Genomic DNA, 17,494 nt, shown 5'->3' on the forward strand with positions numbered 1-17,494 from the left:
AGTACTATGTGTACCTCTAGGTGTAGTACATTATAGAGTACTATGTGTACCTCTAGGTGTAGTACAGTATAGAGTACTATGTGTACCTGGGTGTAGTACAGTATAGAGTACTATGTACTCTAGGTGTAGTACATTATAGAGTACTATGTGTACCTCTAGATGTAGTACAGTATAGAGTACTATGTGTGCCTCTAGATGTAGTACATTATAGAGTACCCGTGTACCTCTAGGTGTAGTACATTATAGAGTACTACGTGTACCTCTAGATGTAGTACAGTATAGAGTACTATGTGTACCTCTAGGTGTAGTACATTATAGAGTACTACGTGTACCTCTAGATGTAGTACAGTATAGAGTACTATGTGTACCTCTAGGTGTAGTACATTATAGAGTACTATGTGTACCTCTAGGTGTAGTACATTATAGAGTACTATGTGTACCTCTAGGTGTAGTACATTATAGAGTACTATGTGTACCTCTAGGTGTAGTACATTAGAGAGTACTATGTGTACCTCTAGGTGTAGTACATTATAGAGTACGATGTGTACCCACAGTAGTACATTATAGAGTACTATGTGTACCTCTAGGTGTAGTACATTAGAGAGTACTATGTGTACCTCTAGGTGTAGTACATTATAGAGTACTATGTGTACCTCTAGGTGTAGTAAATTATAGAGTACGATGTGTACCTCTAGGTGTAGTACATTATAGAGTACTATGTGTACCTCTAGGTGTAGTACATTATAGAGTACTATGTGTACCTCTAGGTGTAGTACATTATAGAGTACTATGTGTACCTCTAGATGTAGTACAGTATAGAGTACTATGTGTACCTCTAGGTGTAGTAAATTATAGAGTACGATGTGTACCTCTAGGTGTAGTACATTATAGAGTACTATGTGTACCTCTAGGTGTAGTACATTAGAGAGTACTATGTGTACCTCTAGGTGTAGTACATTATAGAGTACTATGTGTACCTCTAGATGTAGTACATTATAGAGTACTATGTGTACCTCTAGGTGTAGTACATTATAGAGTACTATGTACCTCTAGGTGTAGTACATTATAGAGTACTATGTGTACCTCTAGATGTAGTACATTATAGAGTACTATGTGTACCTCTAGGTGTAGTACATTAGAGAGTACTATGTGTACCTCTAGGTGTAGTACATTATAGAGTACTATGTGTACCTCTAGATGTAGTACATTATAGAGTACTATGTGTACCTCTAGGTGTAGTACATTATAGAGTACTATGTGTACCTCTAGGTGTAGTACATTAGAGAGTACTATGTGTACCTCTAGGTGTAGTAAATTATAGAGTACTATGTGTACCTCTAGGTGTAGTACATTATAGAGTACTATGTGTACCTCTAGATGTAGTACATTATAGAGTACTATGTGTACCTCTAGGTGTAGTACATTATAGAGTACTACGTGTACCTCTAGATGTAGTACATTATAGAGTACTATGTGTACCTCTAGATGTAGTACATTATAGAGTACTATGTGTACCTCTAGGTGTAGTACATTATAGAGTACTATGTGTACCTCTAGATGTAGTACATTATAGAGTACTATGTGTACCTCTAGGTGTAGTACATTATAGAGTACTATGTGTACCTCTAGGTGTAGTACATTAGAGAGTACTATGTGTACCTCTAGGTGTAGTAAATTATAGAGTACTATGTGTACCTCTAGGTGTAGTACATTATAGAGTACTATGTGTACCTCTAGATGTAGTACATTATAGAGTACTATGTGTACCTCTAGGTGTAGTACATTATAGAGTACTATGTGTACCTCTAGATGTAGTACATTATAGAGTACTATGTGTACCTCTAGGTGTAGTACATTATAGAGTACTATGTGTACCTCTAGATGTAGTACATTATAGAGTACTATGTGTACCTCTAGATGTAGTACATTATAGAGTACTATGTGTACCTCTAGGTGTAGTACATTAGAGAGTACTATGTGTACCTCTAGGTGTAGTACATTATAGAGTACGATGTGTACCCACAGTAGTACAGTATAGAGTACTATGTGTACTCGCAGTAGTTTAAAGGTACTTCATGGTTTAAACAACTAATCCACCGTCTCCCTGTCCTGACCTCTGACCTCTGACCCCTCCTCCCTTTACCCAGAATCCTCCAGCAGCAGAATGAGGACCTACAGCGCCGCCTCTCACTCTCCACCCACAAGATGGAGGCCATAGAGGCGGAGTTTGACGGCGGCCGCCACTACATGGAGGCGGAGCTAAGCCGGACCAGAGACGACCTAGACAAGATGAGGGACAAGTTCCGCAGGTAAGGACTCTGATCCGGATCAGGTCCAGGGTCCATCTGTGATGGCGGGGTCAAAGGTCATTGTGTTGTCCCATGAGGGACAACTGTGACACTTCTATGACTCTTCTAGATACTCTGACTCTACTATACCTCTACTCTGACTCTACTATACCTCTTCTATGACTCTTCTATACCTCTACTCTGACTCTACTGTACCTCTTCTATGACTCTTCTATACCTCTACTCTGACTCTTCTATACATATACTCTGACTCTTCTTTACCTCTACTCTGACTCTTCTATACCTCTACTCTGACTCTACTATACCTCTTCTATGACTCTTCTATACCTCTACTCTGACTCTTCTATATCTATACTCTGACTCTTCTTTACCTCTACTCTGACTCTTCTATACATCTACTCTGACTCTTCTATACCTCTACTCTGACTCTTCTATATCTATACTCTGACTCTTCTTTACCTCTACTCTGACTCTTCTATACATATACTCTGACTCTACTATACCTCTTCTATGACTCTTCTATACCTCTACTCTGACTCTTCTATATCTATACTCTGACTCTTCTTTACCTCTACTCTGACTCTTCTATACCTATACTCTGACTCTTCTATACCTCTACTCTGACTCTTCTATACCTCTACTCTGACTCTACTATACCTCTTCTATGACTCTTCTATACCTCTACTCTGACTCTTCTATATCTATACTCTGACTCTTCTTTACCTCTACCTGACTCTTCTATACCCCACCTGACTCTTCTATACCTCTACTCTGACTCTACTATACCTCTTCTATGACTCTTCTATACCTCTACTCTGACTCTTCTATATCTATACTCTGACTCTTCTTTACCTCTACTCTGACACTTCTATACCTCTACTCTGACTCTTCTATACCTCTACTCTGACTCTTCTTTACCTATACTCTGACTCTTCTTTACCTATACTCTGACTCTTCTATACCTATACTCTGACTCTTCTTTCCCTATACTCTGACTCCATACCCATACCTGACTCTTCTATACCTCTACTATACCTCTACTCTGACTCTACTATACCTATTCTATGACTCTTCTATACCTCTACTCTTACTCTACTATACCTCTTCTATGACTCTTCTATACCTCTACTATACCTCTACTCTGACTACTATACCTATTCTATGACTTCTATACCTCTACTCTGACTCTTCTATATCTATACTCTGACTCTTCTTTACCTATACTCTGACTCTTCTATACCTCTACTCTGACTCTTCAAGACCTCTTCTATACCTCTACTCTGACTCTTCAAGACCTCTGATATACCTCTACTCTGACTCTTCTATACCTATACTCTGACTCTTCTATATCTATACTCTGACTTTTCTATACCTATACTCTGACTCTTCTATACCTCTACTCTGACTCTTCTATACCTATACTCTGACTCTTCTATACCTCTACTATACCTCTACTCTGACTCTTTAAGACCTCTTCTATACCTCTACTCTGACTCTTCTATACCTCTACTCTGACTCTTCTATACCTCTACTCTGACTCTTCAAGACCTCTTCTATACCTCTACTCTGACTCTTCAAGACCTCTTCTACACCTCTACGCTGACTCTTCAAGACCTCTTCTATACCTCTACTCTGACTCTTCAAGACCTCTTCTATACCTCTACTCTGACTCTTCAAGACCTCTTCTATACATCTACTCTGACTCTTCAAGACCTCTTCTATATATCTACTCTGACTCTTTGACTCTTCGCGGCTCCTGAGAATGCTCAGTAACAGTTCTTTCTCTGCAGACTCCAGAACAGCTACACAGCGTCTCAGAGAGCCAATCAGGACCTTCAGGAACCTCTCACCTTCCCTGTGTCCTCTCACCTTCCTGTTTGTCTCCTCTCCTCTTTTGTCTCTCTCTCTTTGTCCTTCCTCTTTGTCTCTCCCTCTCCTTTGTCTCCTCTCTCCTCTCTTTGTCTTCTCTCTCCTTTTCTCCTCTTTGCTCTCCTCTTGTCTCCTGTCTTTGTCTCCTCTCTCCTCTCTTTGTCTCCTCTCTCTCTCTTTGTCTCTCCTCTCTTTGTCTTCTCTCCTCTTCTCCTCTCTGTCTCCTCTCTCCTCTTTGTCTCCTCTCCTCTTTGTCTCTCTCTCTTGTCTCCTCTCTCCTCTTTGTCTTGTCTCCTCTCTCTCTTGTCTCCTTTCTCCTCTTTGTCTTCTCTCTCTCCTCTCTTTGTCTTGTCTCCTCTCTTTGTCCTCTCTCTCTTTGTCTCCTTTCTCTTTGTCTCCTCTTTGTCTCCTCTCCTCTCTTTGTCTTTGTCTCCTCTCTTTGTCTCTCTTTTCCTCTCTCTCTTTGTCTCCTCTCTTTGTCTCCTCTTTGTCTCCTCTGCTCTCTTTGTCTCCTCTCTTTGTCTCTCCTCTCCTCTCTTTGTCTCCTCTCTTCTCCTCTCTCCTCTCTTTTTCTTCTGTCTCCTCTCTCCTCTCTTTGTCTCCTCTCTTTGTCTCCTCTCTTTGCTCTCCTCTCTTTGTCTCCTCTCTCCTCTCTTTGTCTCCTTTCTCCTCTCTTTGTCTCCTCTCTCCTCTCTTTGTCTTCTCTCTCCTCTCTTTGTCTACTCTCTTTGTCTCCTCTCCTCTGTTTGTCTCCTCTCTTTGTCTCCTCTCTCCTCTCTTTGTCTCCTCTCTTTGTCTCCTCTCTCCTCTCTTTGTCTCCTCTCTTTGTCTTCTCTCTCCTCTCTTTGTCTCCTCTCTCCTCTCTTTGTCTCCTGTCTTTGTCTCCTCTCTTTGTCTCCTCTCTCTCTTTGTCTTCTCTCTTTGTCTCCTCTCTCCTCTCTTTGTCTCCTCTCTCTCTTTGTCTCCTCTCTTTGTCTCCTCTCCTCTCTTTGTCTTCTCTCTCCTCTCTCCTCTCTTTGTCTCCTCTCTCCTCCTCTTGTCTCTCTCTTTGTCTCCTCTCTTTGTCTCCTCTCTCCTCTCTTTGTCTCCTCTCTTTGTCTTCTCTCTCCTCTCTCCTCTTTGTCTCCTTTCTCCTCTCTCCTCTTTGTCTCCTTTCTCCTCTCTTTGTCTCCACTCTCCTCTCTTTGTCTCCTCTCTCCTCTCTTTGTCTCCTGTCTTTGTCTCCTCTCTCCTCTCTTTGTCTCCTTTCTCCTCTCTTTGTCTCCTCTCTTTGTCTCCTCTCTTTGTCTTCTCTCTCCTCTCTTTGTCTCCTCTCTCCTCTCTCCTCTTTGTCTCCTTTCTCCTTGTCTCCTCCTCTCCTCTCCTTCTCTCTGTCTCCTCTCTTTGTCTCCTCTCCTCTCTCCTCTTTGTCTCCTCTTCCTCTGTCTCCTCTCTCCTCTTGTCTTCCTCTCCTCTCCTCTTTGTCTCCTCTCCTCTCTTTGTCTCCACTCTCCTCTCTTTGTCTCCTCTCTCCTCTTTGTCTCTCTCTCTCTCTCTCCTCTCTTCTCTCTCTTTGTCTCCTCTCTTTGTCTCCCTCTCTCTCCTCTCTTGTCTCCTCTCCTCTCTCTCTCTCTTTGTCTCCTCTTGTCTCTCCTCCTCTCTCCTCTCTTTGTCTCCTCTCCTCTCTTTGTCTCCTCTCTTTGTCTCTCTCTCTCTCCTCCTTGTCTCTCTCCTCTCTTTGTCTCTCTCTCCTCTCTTGTTCCTCTTTGTCTCCTCTCTCCTTTGTCTCCTCTCTTGTCTCCTCTCTCCTCTCTTTGTCTCTCTCCTCTCTTTGTCTCTCTCTCCTCTCTTGTCTCCTCTTTGTCTCCTCTCTCTTGTCTCCTCTCTCTCTCTTTGTCTCCTCTCTCTTTTGTCTCCTCTCTTGTCTCCTCTTGTCTCCTCTCCTCTCTTGTCTCCTCTCCTCTCTTTGTCTCTCTTTGTCTCCTCTCTTTGTCTCCTCTCTCTCTTTGTCTCCTTTCTCTCTTTGTCTCCTCTCTCCTCTCTTTGTCTCCTCTCTTTGTCTCCTCTCTCCTCTCTTTGTCTCCTCTCTCTTTGTCTTGTCTCCTTTCTCTCTTGGTCTCCTCTCTCCTCTCTTTGTCTCCTCTCCTCTCTTTGTCTCCTCTCTCCTCTCTTTGTCTCCTCTCTCCTCTCTTTGTCTTCTCTCTCCTCTCTTTGTCTCCTCTCTCTCCTCTCTTTGTCTCCTCTCTCCTCTCTTTGTCTCCTCTCTCTCCTCTCTTTGTCTCCTCTCTTTGTCTCCTCTCTCCTCTCTTTGTCTTCTCTCTCCTCTCTTTGTCTCCTCTCTCCTCTCTTTGTCTCCTCTCTTTGTCTCCTCTCTCCTCTCTTTGTCTCCTTTCTCCTCTTTGTCTCCTCTCTCCTCTCTTTGTCTCCTCTCCTCTCTTTGTCTCCTCTCCTCTCTTTGTCTCCTCTCCTCTCTTTGTCTCCTGTCTTTGTCTCCTCTCTCCTCTCTTTGTCTCCTCTCTCTCTTTGTCTCCTTTCTCCTCTTTGTCTCTCCTCTTTGTCTCCTGTCTTGGTCTCCTCTCTCCTCTCTTTGTCTCCTCTCCTCTCTTTGTCTCCTTTCTCCTCTCTTTGTCTCTCCTCTCCTCTCTTTGTCTCCCCTCCCCTCTTTGTCTCTCTTTGTCTCCTCTCTCTCTCCTCTTTGTCTCCTCTCTCCTCTCTTTGTCTCCTCTCTCCTCTCTTTGTCTTCTCTCTCCTCTCTCCTCTTTGTCTCCTTTCTCCTCTCTTTGTCTCCACTCTCCTCTCTTTGTCTCCTCTCTCCTCTCTTTGTCTTCTCTCTCCTCTCTCCTCTTTGTCTCCTCTCCTCTCCTCTCTTTGTCTCCTCTCTCCTCTCTTTGTCTCCTCTCTCTTCTCTTTGCTCTCTCCTCTCTTTGTCTCCTCTCTCCTCTCTTTGTCTCCTCTCTCCTCTCTTTGTCTCCTCTCCTCTCTTTGTCTCCTCTCTCCTCTCTCTCCCTCTCTCCTTTGTCTCCTCTTTCTCCTCTCTTGTCTCCTCTCTCTTCTCTCTTGTCTCCTCTCTCCTCTCTTTGTCTCCTCTCTCCTCTCTTTGTCTTGTCTCCTCTCTTTGTCTCCTCTCTCTCTTTGTTTTCTCTCTTTGTCTCCTCTCTGCTCTCTTTGGCACCTCTCTTTGTCTCCTCTCTCATCTCCTCTCTCCTCTCTCCTCTCCTCTCCTTTCTCCTCTCTTTGTCTCCTCTCTCCTCTTGTCTCCTCTCCTCTCTTCCTGTCTCCTCTCCTCTTTGTCCTCCTCTCCTCTTCCTGTCTCCTCTCTCCTCTTGTCTCCTTTCTCTCTTTGTCTCCTCTCTCCCTCTCTTTCTTTCTCTCCTCTTTGTCTCCTCTCTCCTCTCTTTGTCTCCTCTCTCCTGTCTTTGTCTTCTCTCTCCTCTCTTTGTCTCCTCTCTCCTCTCTTTGTCTCCTCTCTTTGTCTCCTCTCTTTGTCTTCTCTCTTTGTCTCCTCTCTCCTCTCTTTGTCTTCTCTCTCCTCTCTTTGTCTCCTCTCTTTGTCTCCTCTCCGTCTCCTCTCTCCTCTCTTTGTCTTCTCTCTCCTCTCTTTGTCTCCTCTCTCCTCTCTTTGTCTCCTCTCTCCTCTCTTTGTCTCCTTTCTCCTCTCTTTGTCTCCTCTCTCCTCTCCTTTCTCCTCTCTTTGTCTCCTCTCTCCTCTCTTTGTCTACTCTCCTCTCTTTGTCTCCTCTCTCCTCTTCCTCTCCTCTCTCCTCTCTTTGTCTCCTCTCCTCTCTTTGTCTCCTTTCTCCTCTCTTTGTCTCTCCTCTTCGTCTCCTCTCTATGTCTCCTCTGTCCTCTGCTAGTTCCTCGTGTCTTTGAAGGACATCGTAGTCGTCACAAATACGTGATTCTTCCTGTCCGTCTCCTGTGTGATGATGTCACTCCAACATGGCGTCATACCACTTCCTGTTGGCGTCTGGCCACTTCCTGTTGGCGTCTGGCCACTTCCTGTTCATCTTCTGCCTCTTGTCTCCTCTTCTCTCCTGCTGCTGAGGACTCATCTTCATGTTCTTCATCTTCATCAGGCGGCCATCAGTCAGACATGGGTTCATGCAGTTGCGTTTCATTCATGTTCTTCCTCCTCCTCGTCTTCCTCCGTCTTCTTCTTTGGTGTCTGAAACCACGAGTCGAACTATTTCCTTTGTTATTGTTAGAATGAATATTAAATCCTGGTAATGTGTTGAACTTTATCTACTTTAAATATTTATAATCAAATGTGACGTTATGAGATGAAATCTGTGTGAAAGTCAAACATTAGATTTACAGAATCTAAAACAAAAGGTTTCCCTATGTTGTTGTTGTTGTTGATCGATTAGTTATTGAGGACCTTTGTTTACCTAGAAGATGAGAGTCCCGCCTCCCTTCAGCCTCCCGATTGGCTCGCGGTGATGTCATGTCCATGCTCCTCCCACAGCTACGGAAGGTGGAGAGGGACAAAAAGACGATGGACCAGGAAACCGTGGAGCTCACCACCAAACTGCTGGAGGCCAGGAACGCCATCGACCGGCTGGAGGAGCTCAACGTGAGCACTGGGACGACTGGGACTAGGACTGAGGGACTGGGACTAGGACTGGGGGACTGGGACTAGGACTGAGGGACTGGGTCTAGTACTGAGGGACTAGGACTGGGACTAGTACTGAGGGACTAGTACTGAGACTAGTACTGAGGGACTAGTACTGAGACTAGTACTGAGGGACTAGGACTGGGACTAGTACTGAGGGACTAGTACTGAGACTAGTACAGAGGGACTAGGACTGGGACTAGTACTGAGGGACTAGTACTGAGACTAGTACAGAGGGACTAGGACTGGGACTAGTACTGAGGGACTAGGACTGGGACTAGGACTGAGGGACTAGTACTGAGACTAGTACTGAGGGACTAGGACTGGGACTAGTACTGAGGGACTAGTACTGAGACTAGTACAGAGGGACTAGGACTGGGACTAGTACTGAGGGACTAGTACTGAGACTAGTACTGAGGGACTAGGACTGGGACTAGTACTGAGGGACTAGGACTGGGACTAGTACTGAGGGACTAGGACTGGGTCTAGTACTGAGGGACTAGTACTGAGACTAGTACTGAGGGACTAGGACTGGGACTAGTACTGAGGGACTAGTACTGAGACTAGTACTGAGGGACTAGGACTGGGACTAGTACTGAGGGACTAGGACTGGGTCTAGTACTGAGGGACTAGGACTGGGACTAGTACAGAGGGACTAGGACTGGGACTAGTACTGAGGGACTGGGACTAGGACTGAGGGACTAGTACTGAGACTAGTACTGAGGGACTAGGACTGGGACTAGTACTGAGGGACTAGGACTGGGACTAGTACTGAGGGACTAGGACTGGGTCTAGTACTGAGGGACTAGGACTGGGACTAGTACTGAGGGACTAGTACTGAGACTAGTACAGAGGGACTAGGACTGGGACTAGTACTGAGGGACTGGGACTAGGACTGAGGGACTAGTACTGAGACTAGTACTGAGGGACTAGGACTGGGACTAGTACTGAGGGACTAGTACTGAGACTAGTACAGAGGGACTAGGACTGGGACTAGTACTGAGGGACTAGGACTGGGTCTAGTACTGAGGGACTAGGACTGGGACTAGTACTGAGGGACTAGTACTGAGACTAGTACTGAGGGACTAGGACTGGGACTAGTACAGAGGACTAGGACTGGGACTAGTACTGAGGGACTAGGACTGGGACTAGGACTGAGGGACTAGTACTGAGACTAGTACTGAGGGACTAGGACTGGGACTAGTACTGAGGGACTAGGACTGGGACTAGTACTGAGGGACTGGGTCTAGTACTGAGGGACTAGGACTGGGACTAGTACTGAGGGACTAGTACTGAGACTAGTACTGAGGGACTAGGACTGGGACTAGTACTGAGGGACTGGGACTAGGACTGAGGGACTAGGACTGGGACTAGTACTGAGGGACTAGTACTGAGACTAGTACTGAGGGACTAGTACTGAGGGACTAGGACTGGGACTAGTACTGAGGGACTGGGACTAGTACTGAGGGACTAGGACTGAGACTAGTACTGAGGGACTGGGACTAGTACTGAGGGACTGGGACTAGGACTGAGGGACTAGGACTGGGGGACTAGGACTGGGACTAGGACTGAGGGACTAGGACTGGGACTAGTACTGAGGGACTAGGACTGGGACTAGTACTGAGGGACTAGTACTGAGACTAGTACTGAGGGACTAGGACTGGGACTAGTACTGAGGGACTGGGACTAGGACTGAGGGACTAGGACTGGGACTAGTACTGAGGGACTAGTACTGGGACTAGTACTGAGGGACTAGTACTGAGGGACTAGGACTGGGACTAGTACTGAGGGACTGGGACTAGTACTGAGGGACTAGGACTGAGACTAGTACTGAGGGACTGGGACTAGTACTGAGGGACTGGGACTAGGACTGAGGGACTAGGACTGGGGGACTAGGACTGGGACTAGGACTGAGGGACTAGGACTGGGACTAGTACTGAGGGACTAGGACTGGGACTAGTACTGAGGGACTAGTACTGAGACTAGTACTGAGGGACTAGGACTGGGACTAGTACTGAGGGACTAGTACTGAGACTAGTACAGAGGGACTAGGACTGGGACTAGTACTGAGGGACTAGGACTGGGACTAGTACTGAGGGACTGGGACTAGTACTGAGGGACTAGGACTGGGACTAGTACTGAGGGACTAGTACTGAGACTAGTACTGAGGGACTAGGACTGGGACTAGTACTGAGGGACTGGGACTAGTACTGAGGTACTGGGACTAGGACTGAGGGACTAGGACTGGGACTAGTACTGAGACTAGTACTGAGGGACTAGTACTGAGGGACTGGGACTAGTACTGAGGGACTGGGACTAGGACTGAGGGACTAGGACTGGGACTAGTACTGAAGGACTGGGACTAGTACTGAGGGACTAGGACTGAGACTAGTACTGAGGGACTGGGACTAGTACTGAGGGACTGGGACTAGGACTGAGGGACTAGGACTGGGACGACTGGGACTAGGACTGAGGGACTGGGACTAGGACTGGGGGACTAGGACTGGGACTAGGACTGAGGGACTGGGACTAGGACTGGGGGACTAGGACTGATGGACTGGGACTAGGACTGAGGGACTAGGACTGGGACTAGTACTGAGGGACTAGGACTGGGACTAGTACTGAGGGACTGGGACTAGGACTGGGACTAGTACTGAGGGACTGAGACTAGTACTGAGGGACGAGGACTGAGGGACTGAGACTAGTACTGAGGGACTAGGACTGGGACTAGTACTGAGGGACTAGTACTGAGACTAGTACAGAGGGACTAGGACTGGGACTAGTACTGAGGGACTAGGACTGGGACTAGTACTGAGGGACTAGGACTGGGTCTAGTACTGAGGGACTAGGACTGGGACTAGTACTGAGGGACTAGTACTGAGACTAGTACAGAGGGACTAGGACTGGGACTAGTACTGAGGGACTAGGACTGGGACTGAGGACTGAGGACTAGTACTGAGACTAGTACTGAGGACTGGGACTGGGACTAGTACTGAGGGACTAGTACTGAGACTAGTACAGAGGGACTAGGACTGGGACTAGTACTGAGGGACTAGGACTGGGACTAGTACTGAGGGACTGGGACTAGTACTGAGGGACTAGGACTGGGTCTAGTACTGAGGGACTAGGACTGGGACTAGTACTGAGGGACTAGTACTGAGACTAGTACTGAGGGACTAGGACTGGGACTAGTACTGAGGGACTGGGACTAGGACTGAGGGACTAGGACTGGGACTAGTACTGAGGGACTAGTACTGAGACTAGTACTGAGGGACTAGTACTGAGGGACTAGGACTGGGACTAGTACTGAGGGACTGGGACTAGTACTGAGGGACTAGGACTGAGACTAGTACTGAGGGACTGGGACTAGTACTGAGGGACTGGGACTAGGACTGAGGGACTAGGACTGGGGGACTAGGACTGGGACTAGGACTGAGGGACTAGGACTGGGACTAGTACTGAGGGACTAGGACTGGGACTAGTACTGAGGGACTAGTACTGAGACTAGTACTGAGGGACTAGGACTGGGACTAGTACTGAGGGACTGGGACTAGGACTGAGGGACTAGGACTGGGACTAGTACTGAGGGACTAGTACTGAGACTAGTACTGAGGGACTAGTACTGAGGGACTAGGACTGGGACTAGTACTGAGGGACTGGGACTAGTACTGAGGGACTAGGACTGAGACTAGTACTGAGGGACTGGGACTAGTACTGAGGGACTGGGACTAGGACTGAGGGACTAGGACTGGGGGACTAGGACTGGGACTAGGACTGAGGGACTAGGACTGGGACTAGTACGGAGGGACTAGGACTGGGACTAGTACTGAGGACTAGTACTGAGACTATACTGAGGGACTAGGACTGGGACTAGTACTGAGGGACTAGTACTGAGACTAGTACTGAGGGACTAGGACTGGGACTAGTACTGAGGGACTGGGACTGGGACTAATACTGAGGGACTGGGACTGAGTACTGAGGACTAGGACTGGGACTAGTACTGAGGACCAGTACTGAGACTGAGTACTGAGGACTAGGACTGGGACTAGTACTGAGGGACTGGGACTAGTACTGAGGTACTGGGACTAGGACTGAGGGACTAGGACTGGGACTAGTACTGAGACTAGTACTGAGGGACTAGTACTGAGGGACTGGGACTAGTACTGAGGGACTGGGACTAGGACTGAGGGACTAGGACTGGGACTAGTACTGAGGGACTGGGACTAGTACTGAGGGACTAGGACTGGGACTAGTACTGAGGGACTGGGACTAGTACTGAGGGACTGGGACTAGGACTGAGGGACTAGGACTGGGACGACTGGGACTAGGACTGGGACTAGGACTGAGGGACTAGGACTGGGACTAGGACTGAGGGACTGGGACTAGGACTGGGGGACTAGGACTGATGGACTGGGACTAGGACTGAGGGACTAGGACTGGGACTAGTACTGAGGGACTAGGACTGGGACTAGTACTGAGGGACTGGGACTAGGACTGGGACTAGTACTGAGGGACTGAGACTAGTACTGAGGGACGAGGACTGAGGGACTGAGACTAGTACTGAGGGACTAGGACTGGGACTAGTACTGAGGGACTGGGACTAGGACTGAGGGACGAGGACTGAGGGACTGAGACTAGTACTGAGGGACTAGGACTGGGACTAGTACTGAGGGACTGGGACTAGGACTGAGGGACTAGGACTGGGACTAGTACTGAGGGACTGAGACTAGTACTGAGGGACTAGGACTGGGACTAGTACTGAGGGACTGAGACTAGTACTGAGGGACGAGGACTGAGGGACTGAGACTAGTACTGAGGGACTGGGACTGAGGGACTAGGACTGGGACTAGTACTGAGGGACTGGGACTGAGGGACTAGGACTGGGACTAGTACTGAGGGACTAGGACTGGGACTAGGACTGAGGGACTGGGACTGAGGGACTAGGACTAGTACTGAGGGACTAGGACTGAGACTAGTACTGAGGGACTGGGACTAGGACTGAGGGACTACGACTGGGACTGAGGGACTAGGACTAGTACTGAGGGACTAGGACTGGGACTAGTACTGAGGGACTAGGACTGGGACTAGTACTGAGGGACTGGGACTAGGACTGAGGGACTAGGACTGGGACTGAGGGACTAGGACTGGGACTAGTACTGAGGGACTAGGACTGGGACTAGTACTGAGGGACTAGGACTGGGTCTAGTACTGAGGGACTAGGACTGGGACTAGTACTGAGGGACTAGTACTGAGACTAGTACTGAGGGACTAGGACTGGGACTAGTACTGAGGGACTGGGACTAGTACTGAGGGACTGGGACTAGGACTGAGGGACTAGGACTGGGACTAGTACTGAGGGACTAGTACTGAGACTAGTACTGAGGACTATACTGAGACTAGGACTGGGACTAGTACTGAGGGACTGGGACTAGTACTGAGGGACTAGGACTGGGACGACTGGGACTAGGACTGAGGGACTGGGACTAGGACTGAGGGACTAGGACTGGGACTAGTACTGAGGGACTGGGACTAGTACTGAGGGACTGGGACTGGGACGACTGGGACTAGGACTGAGGGACTAGGACTGGACTGAGGACTAGGACTGGGACTGGACCGAGGGACTGAGGACTGGGGACTGGGACTGATGGACTGGGACTGAGACTGAGGACTAGGACTGGAGACTAGCTGAGGACTGAGACTGGAGACTAGTACTGAGAGACTGGGACCAGACTGGGACTAGTACTGAGGGACTGAGACTAGTACTGAGGGACGAGGACTGAGGGACTGAGACTAGTACTGAGGGACTAGGACTGGGACTAGTACTGAGGGACTGGGACTAGGACTGAGGGACGAGGACTGAGGGACTGAGACTAGTACTGAGGGACTAGGACTGGGACTAGTACTGAGGGACTGGGACTAGGACTGAGGGACTAGGACTGGGACTAGTACTGAGGGACTGAGACTAGTACTGAGGGACTAGGACTGGGACTAGTACTGAGGGACTGAGACTAGTACTGAGGGACGAGGACTGATGGACTGAGACTAATACTGAGGGACTGGGACTGAGGGACTGAGACTAGTACTGAGGGACTGAGACTAGTACTGAGGGACTGGGACTAGTACTGAGGGACTAGGACTGGGACTAGGACTGAGGGACTGGGACTGAGGGACTAGGACTAGTACTGAGGGACTAGGACTGAGACTAGTACTGAGGGACTAGGACTGAGGACCGACTACGACTGAGACTAGAGACTGGTACTGAGGGACTGGGACTGGGACTAGTACTGAGGGACTAGGACTGGGACTCTGGGACTGAGACTGGGACTGGGAGTAGGACTAGGACTGGGACTGAGGGACTAGGACTGGGACTAGTACTGAGGGACTAGGACTGGGTCTAGTACTGAGGGACTAGGACTGGGACTAGTACTGAGGGACTAGTACTGAGACTAGTACTGAGGGACTGGGACTGAGGGACTAGGACTGGGACTAGTACTGAGGGACTAGGACTGGGACTAGGACTGAGGGACTGGGACTGAGGGACTAGGACTAGTACTGAGGGACTAGGACTGAGACTAGTACTGAGGGACTGGGACTAGGACTGAGGACTCGACTAGGACTGAGGGACTGACTGGACTAGGACTGGGACTACTGAGGACTAGGACTGGGACCTGAGGGACTGGGACTGGACTGAGGACTAGGACTGGGACTGAGGACTAGGACTGGACCTAGTACTGAGGACTGGACTGGACTAGGACTGAGACCTAGTACTGAGGGACTAGGACTGGGACTAGTACTGAGGACTAGTACTGGGACTGAAGTACTGGGACTAGGACTGGGACTAGTACTGAGGACTGGGACTAGTACTGAGGACTGGGACTAGGCTGAGGACTAGGACTGGGACTAGTACTGAGGACTAGCACTGAGACTAGTACTGAGGACTAGTACTGAGGACTAGGACTGAGACTAGTACTGAGGACTGGGACTAGTACTGAGGACTGGGACTAGGACTGAGGACTAGGACTGGGGCGACTAGGACAAGGACTGAGGACTGGGACTAGGACTGAGGACTAGGACTGGGACTAGTACTGAGGACTGGGACTAGTACTGAGGACTGGGACTAGACGACTGGGACTGAGACTGAGGACTGGGACTAGGACTGGGGACTAGGACCGACTAGGACTGAGGACTGGGACTGAGGACTGGGGACCAGGACTGAGGGACTGGGACTGGGACTGAGGGACTAGGACTGGGACTAGGACTGAGGGACTAGGACTGGGACTAGTACTGAGGGACTGGGACTAGGACTGGGACTAGTACTGAGGGACTGGGACTAGTACTGAGGGACTAGGACTGAGGGACTGGGACTAGGACTGAGGGACTAGGACTGGGACTAGGACTGAGGGACTGGGACTAGTACTGTGGACCAGGACTGGACTGAGACTGGGACGACTGGGACTAGGACTGAGGGACTGGGACTAGGACTGAGGGACTAGGACTGGGACTAGGACTGAGGGACTCTGATTGGCTGCCTCTGCCCTCAGGAGCGCTACAGGCAGGACTGTAACCTGGCGGTGAGGCTGCTGAAGTGCAACAAGTCTCACTTCAGGGACCACAAGTTTGCTGATGTGAGTACCTGTCTGTCTGTCTGTCTGTCTGTCTGTCTCTGTGTGTCTGTGTGTGTGTATTAATATGTGTGTGTCTGTGTGTCTGTGTGTGTGTGTGTGTGTGTCTGTGTGTGTGTGTGTGTGTGTCTGTGTGTGTGTGTGTGTGTGTGTGTGTGTGTGTGTCTGTGTGTCTGTGTGTATGTGTGTGTGTCTGTGTGTGTGTGTCTGTCTGTCTCTCTGTGTGTGTATGTGTGTGTGTATTAATATGTGTGTGTCTGTGTGTGTATGTATGTATACTGTGTGTGTATCTGTGTGTGTGTGTGTGTGCTGTGTGTGTGTGTGTCTGTGTCTGTGTGTGGCATGTCTGTGTATGTCTGTGTGTATGTATATATATGTGTGTCTGTGTGTGTGTGTGTGTGTCTGTGTGTGTGTCTGTGTGTGTGTCTGTGTGTGTCTGTGTGTGTGTGTGTCTGTGTGGCCAATGTGTGTTGTAATGATGTGTGTGTGTGTCTGTGTGTGTGTCTGTGTGTCTGTGTGTGTGTGTCTGTATGTATGTCTGTGTGTGTCTGTGTGTGTGTCTGTATATATGTGTGTCTGTGTGTGTGTCTGTGTGTGTGTGTGTGTGTGTGTGTGTGTGTGTGTGTGTGTGTGTGTGTGTGTGTGTGTGTCTGTGTGTGTGTGTGTGTGTGTGTGTGTCTGTGTGTGTGTGTGTCTGTGTGTGTGTGTGTGTGTGTGTGTGTCTGTGTGTGTGTAACCTGTGTGTGTCTGTGTGTGTCTGTGTCTGTGTGTGTGTGTGTGCTCTAAACTGCAGGACAGCCTGAACAAGCACCTGATCCAACCCCCTGGCGAGCTCACCCCGGCGCCCAGGCCCCGCCCCCCGCGGTCCTGGCCCCGGCCGCCGTGGTCCCGGCCTCGGTGATCGCCCGCGTGCTGGAGAAGCCGGAGCCGCTGGTCCTGAACTCGGCTCAGTCCGGCCTTCCGCAGCGGCCGGCGTCGGGCGTGTTCGTCCGCGTGGAACGCGGCGAGGCGCGCGCTTTGCGCTTTCGCGAATCGCCGCAGCCAGAGCAGCCTGGACGGGCAGTCGGGCGGCGAGAAACGGCGGGGCCTTCGGCTGACGTGCC

At 49.1% G+C, this 17,494-nt stretch overlaps 1 protein-coding gene across 1 annotated transcript in view; it reads left to right on the forward strand.

The window, feature by feature from the left end:
* tjap1 (tight junction associated protein 1 (peripheral)) overlaps nt 1–17,494 on the forward strand; it is a 45,089-nt gene that overhangs the window by 22,403 nt on the left and 5,192 nt on the right. The window contains 6 exon segments of the mRNA XM_056410816.1: nt 2,148–2,309; nt 4,100–4,166; nt 8,623–8,730; nt 16,311–16,412; nt 17,185–17,242; nt 17,245–17,494. Of these exon segments, the coding sequence (XP_056266791.1) occupies nt 2,148–2,309; nt 4,100–4,166; nt 8,623–8,730; nt 16,311–16,412; nt 17,185–17,242; nt 17,245–17,494 (747 nt within the window).

Source organism: Pseudoliparis swirei, unplaced genomic scaffold (genome assembly GCF_029220125.1).
Source record: "Pseudoliparis swirei isolate HS2019 ecotype Mariana Trench unplaced genomic scaffold, NWPU_hadal_v1 hadal_27, whole genome shotgun sequence".
Lineage (NCBI taxonomy): Eukaryota > Metazoa > Chordata > Actinopteri > Perciformes > Liparidae > Pseudoliparis > Pseudoliparis swirei.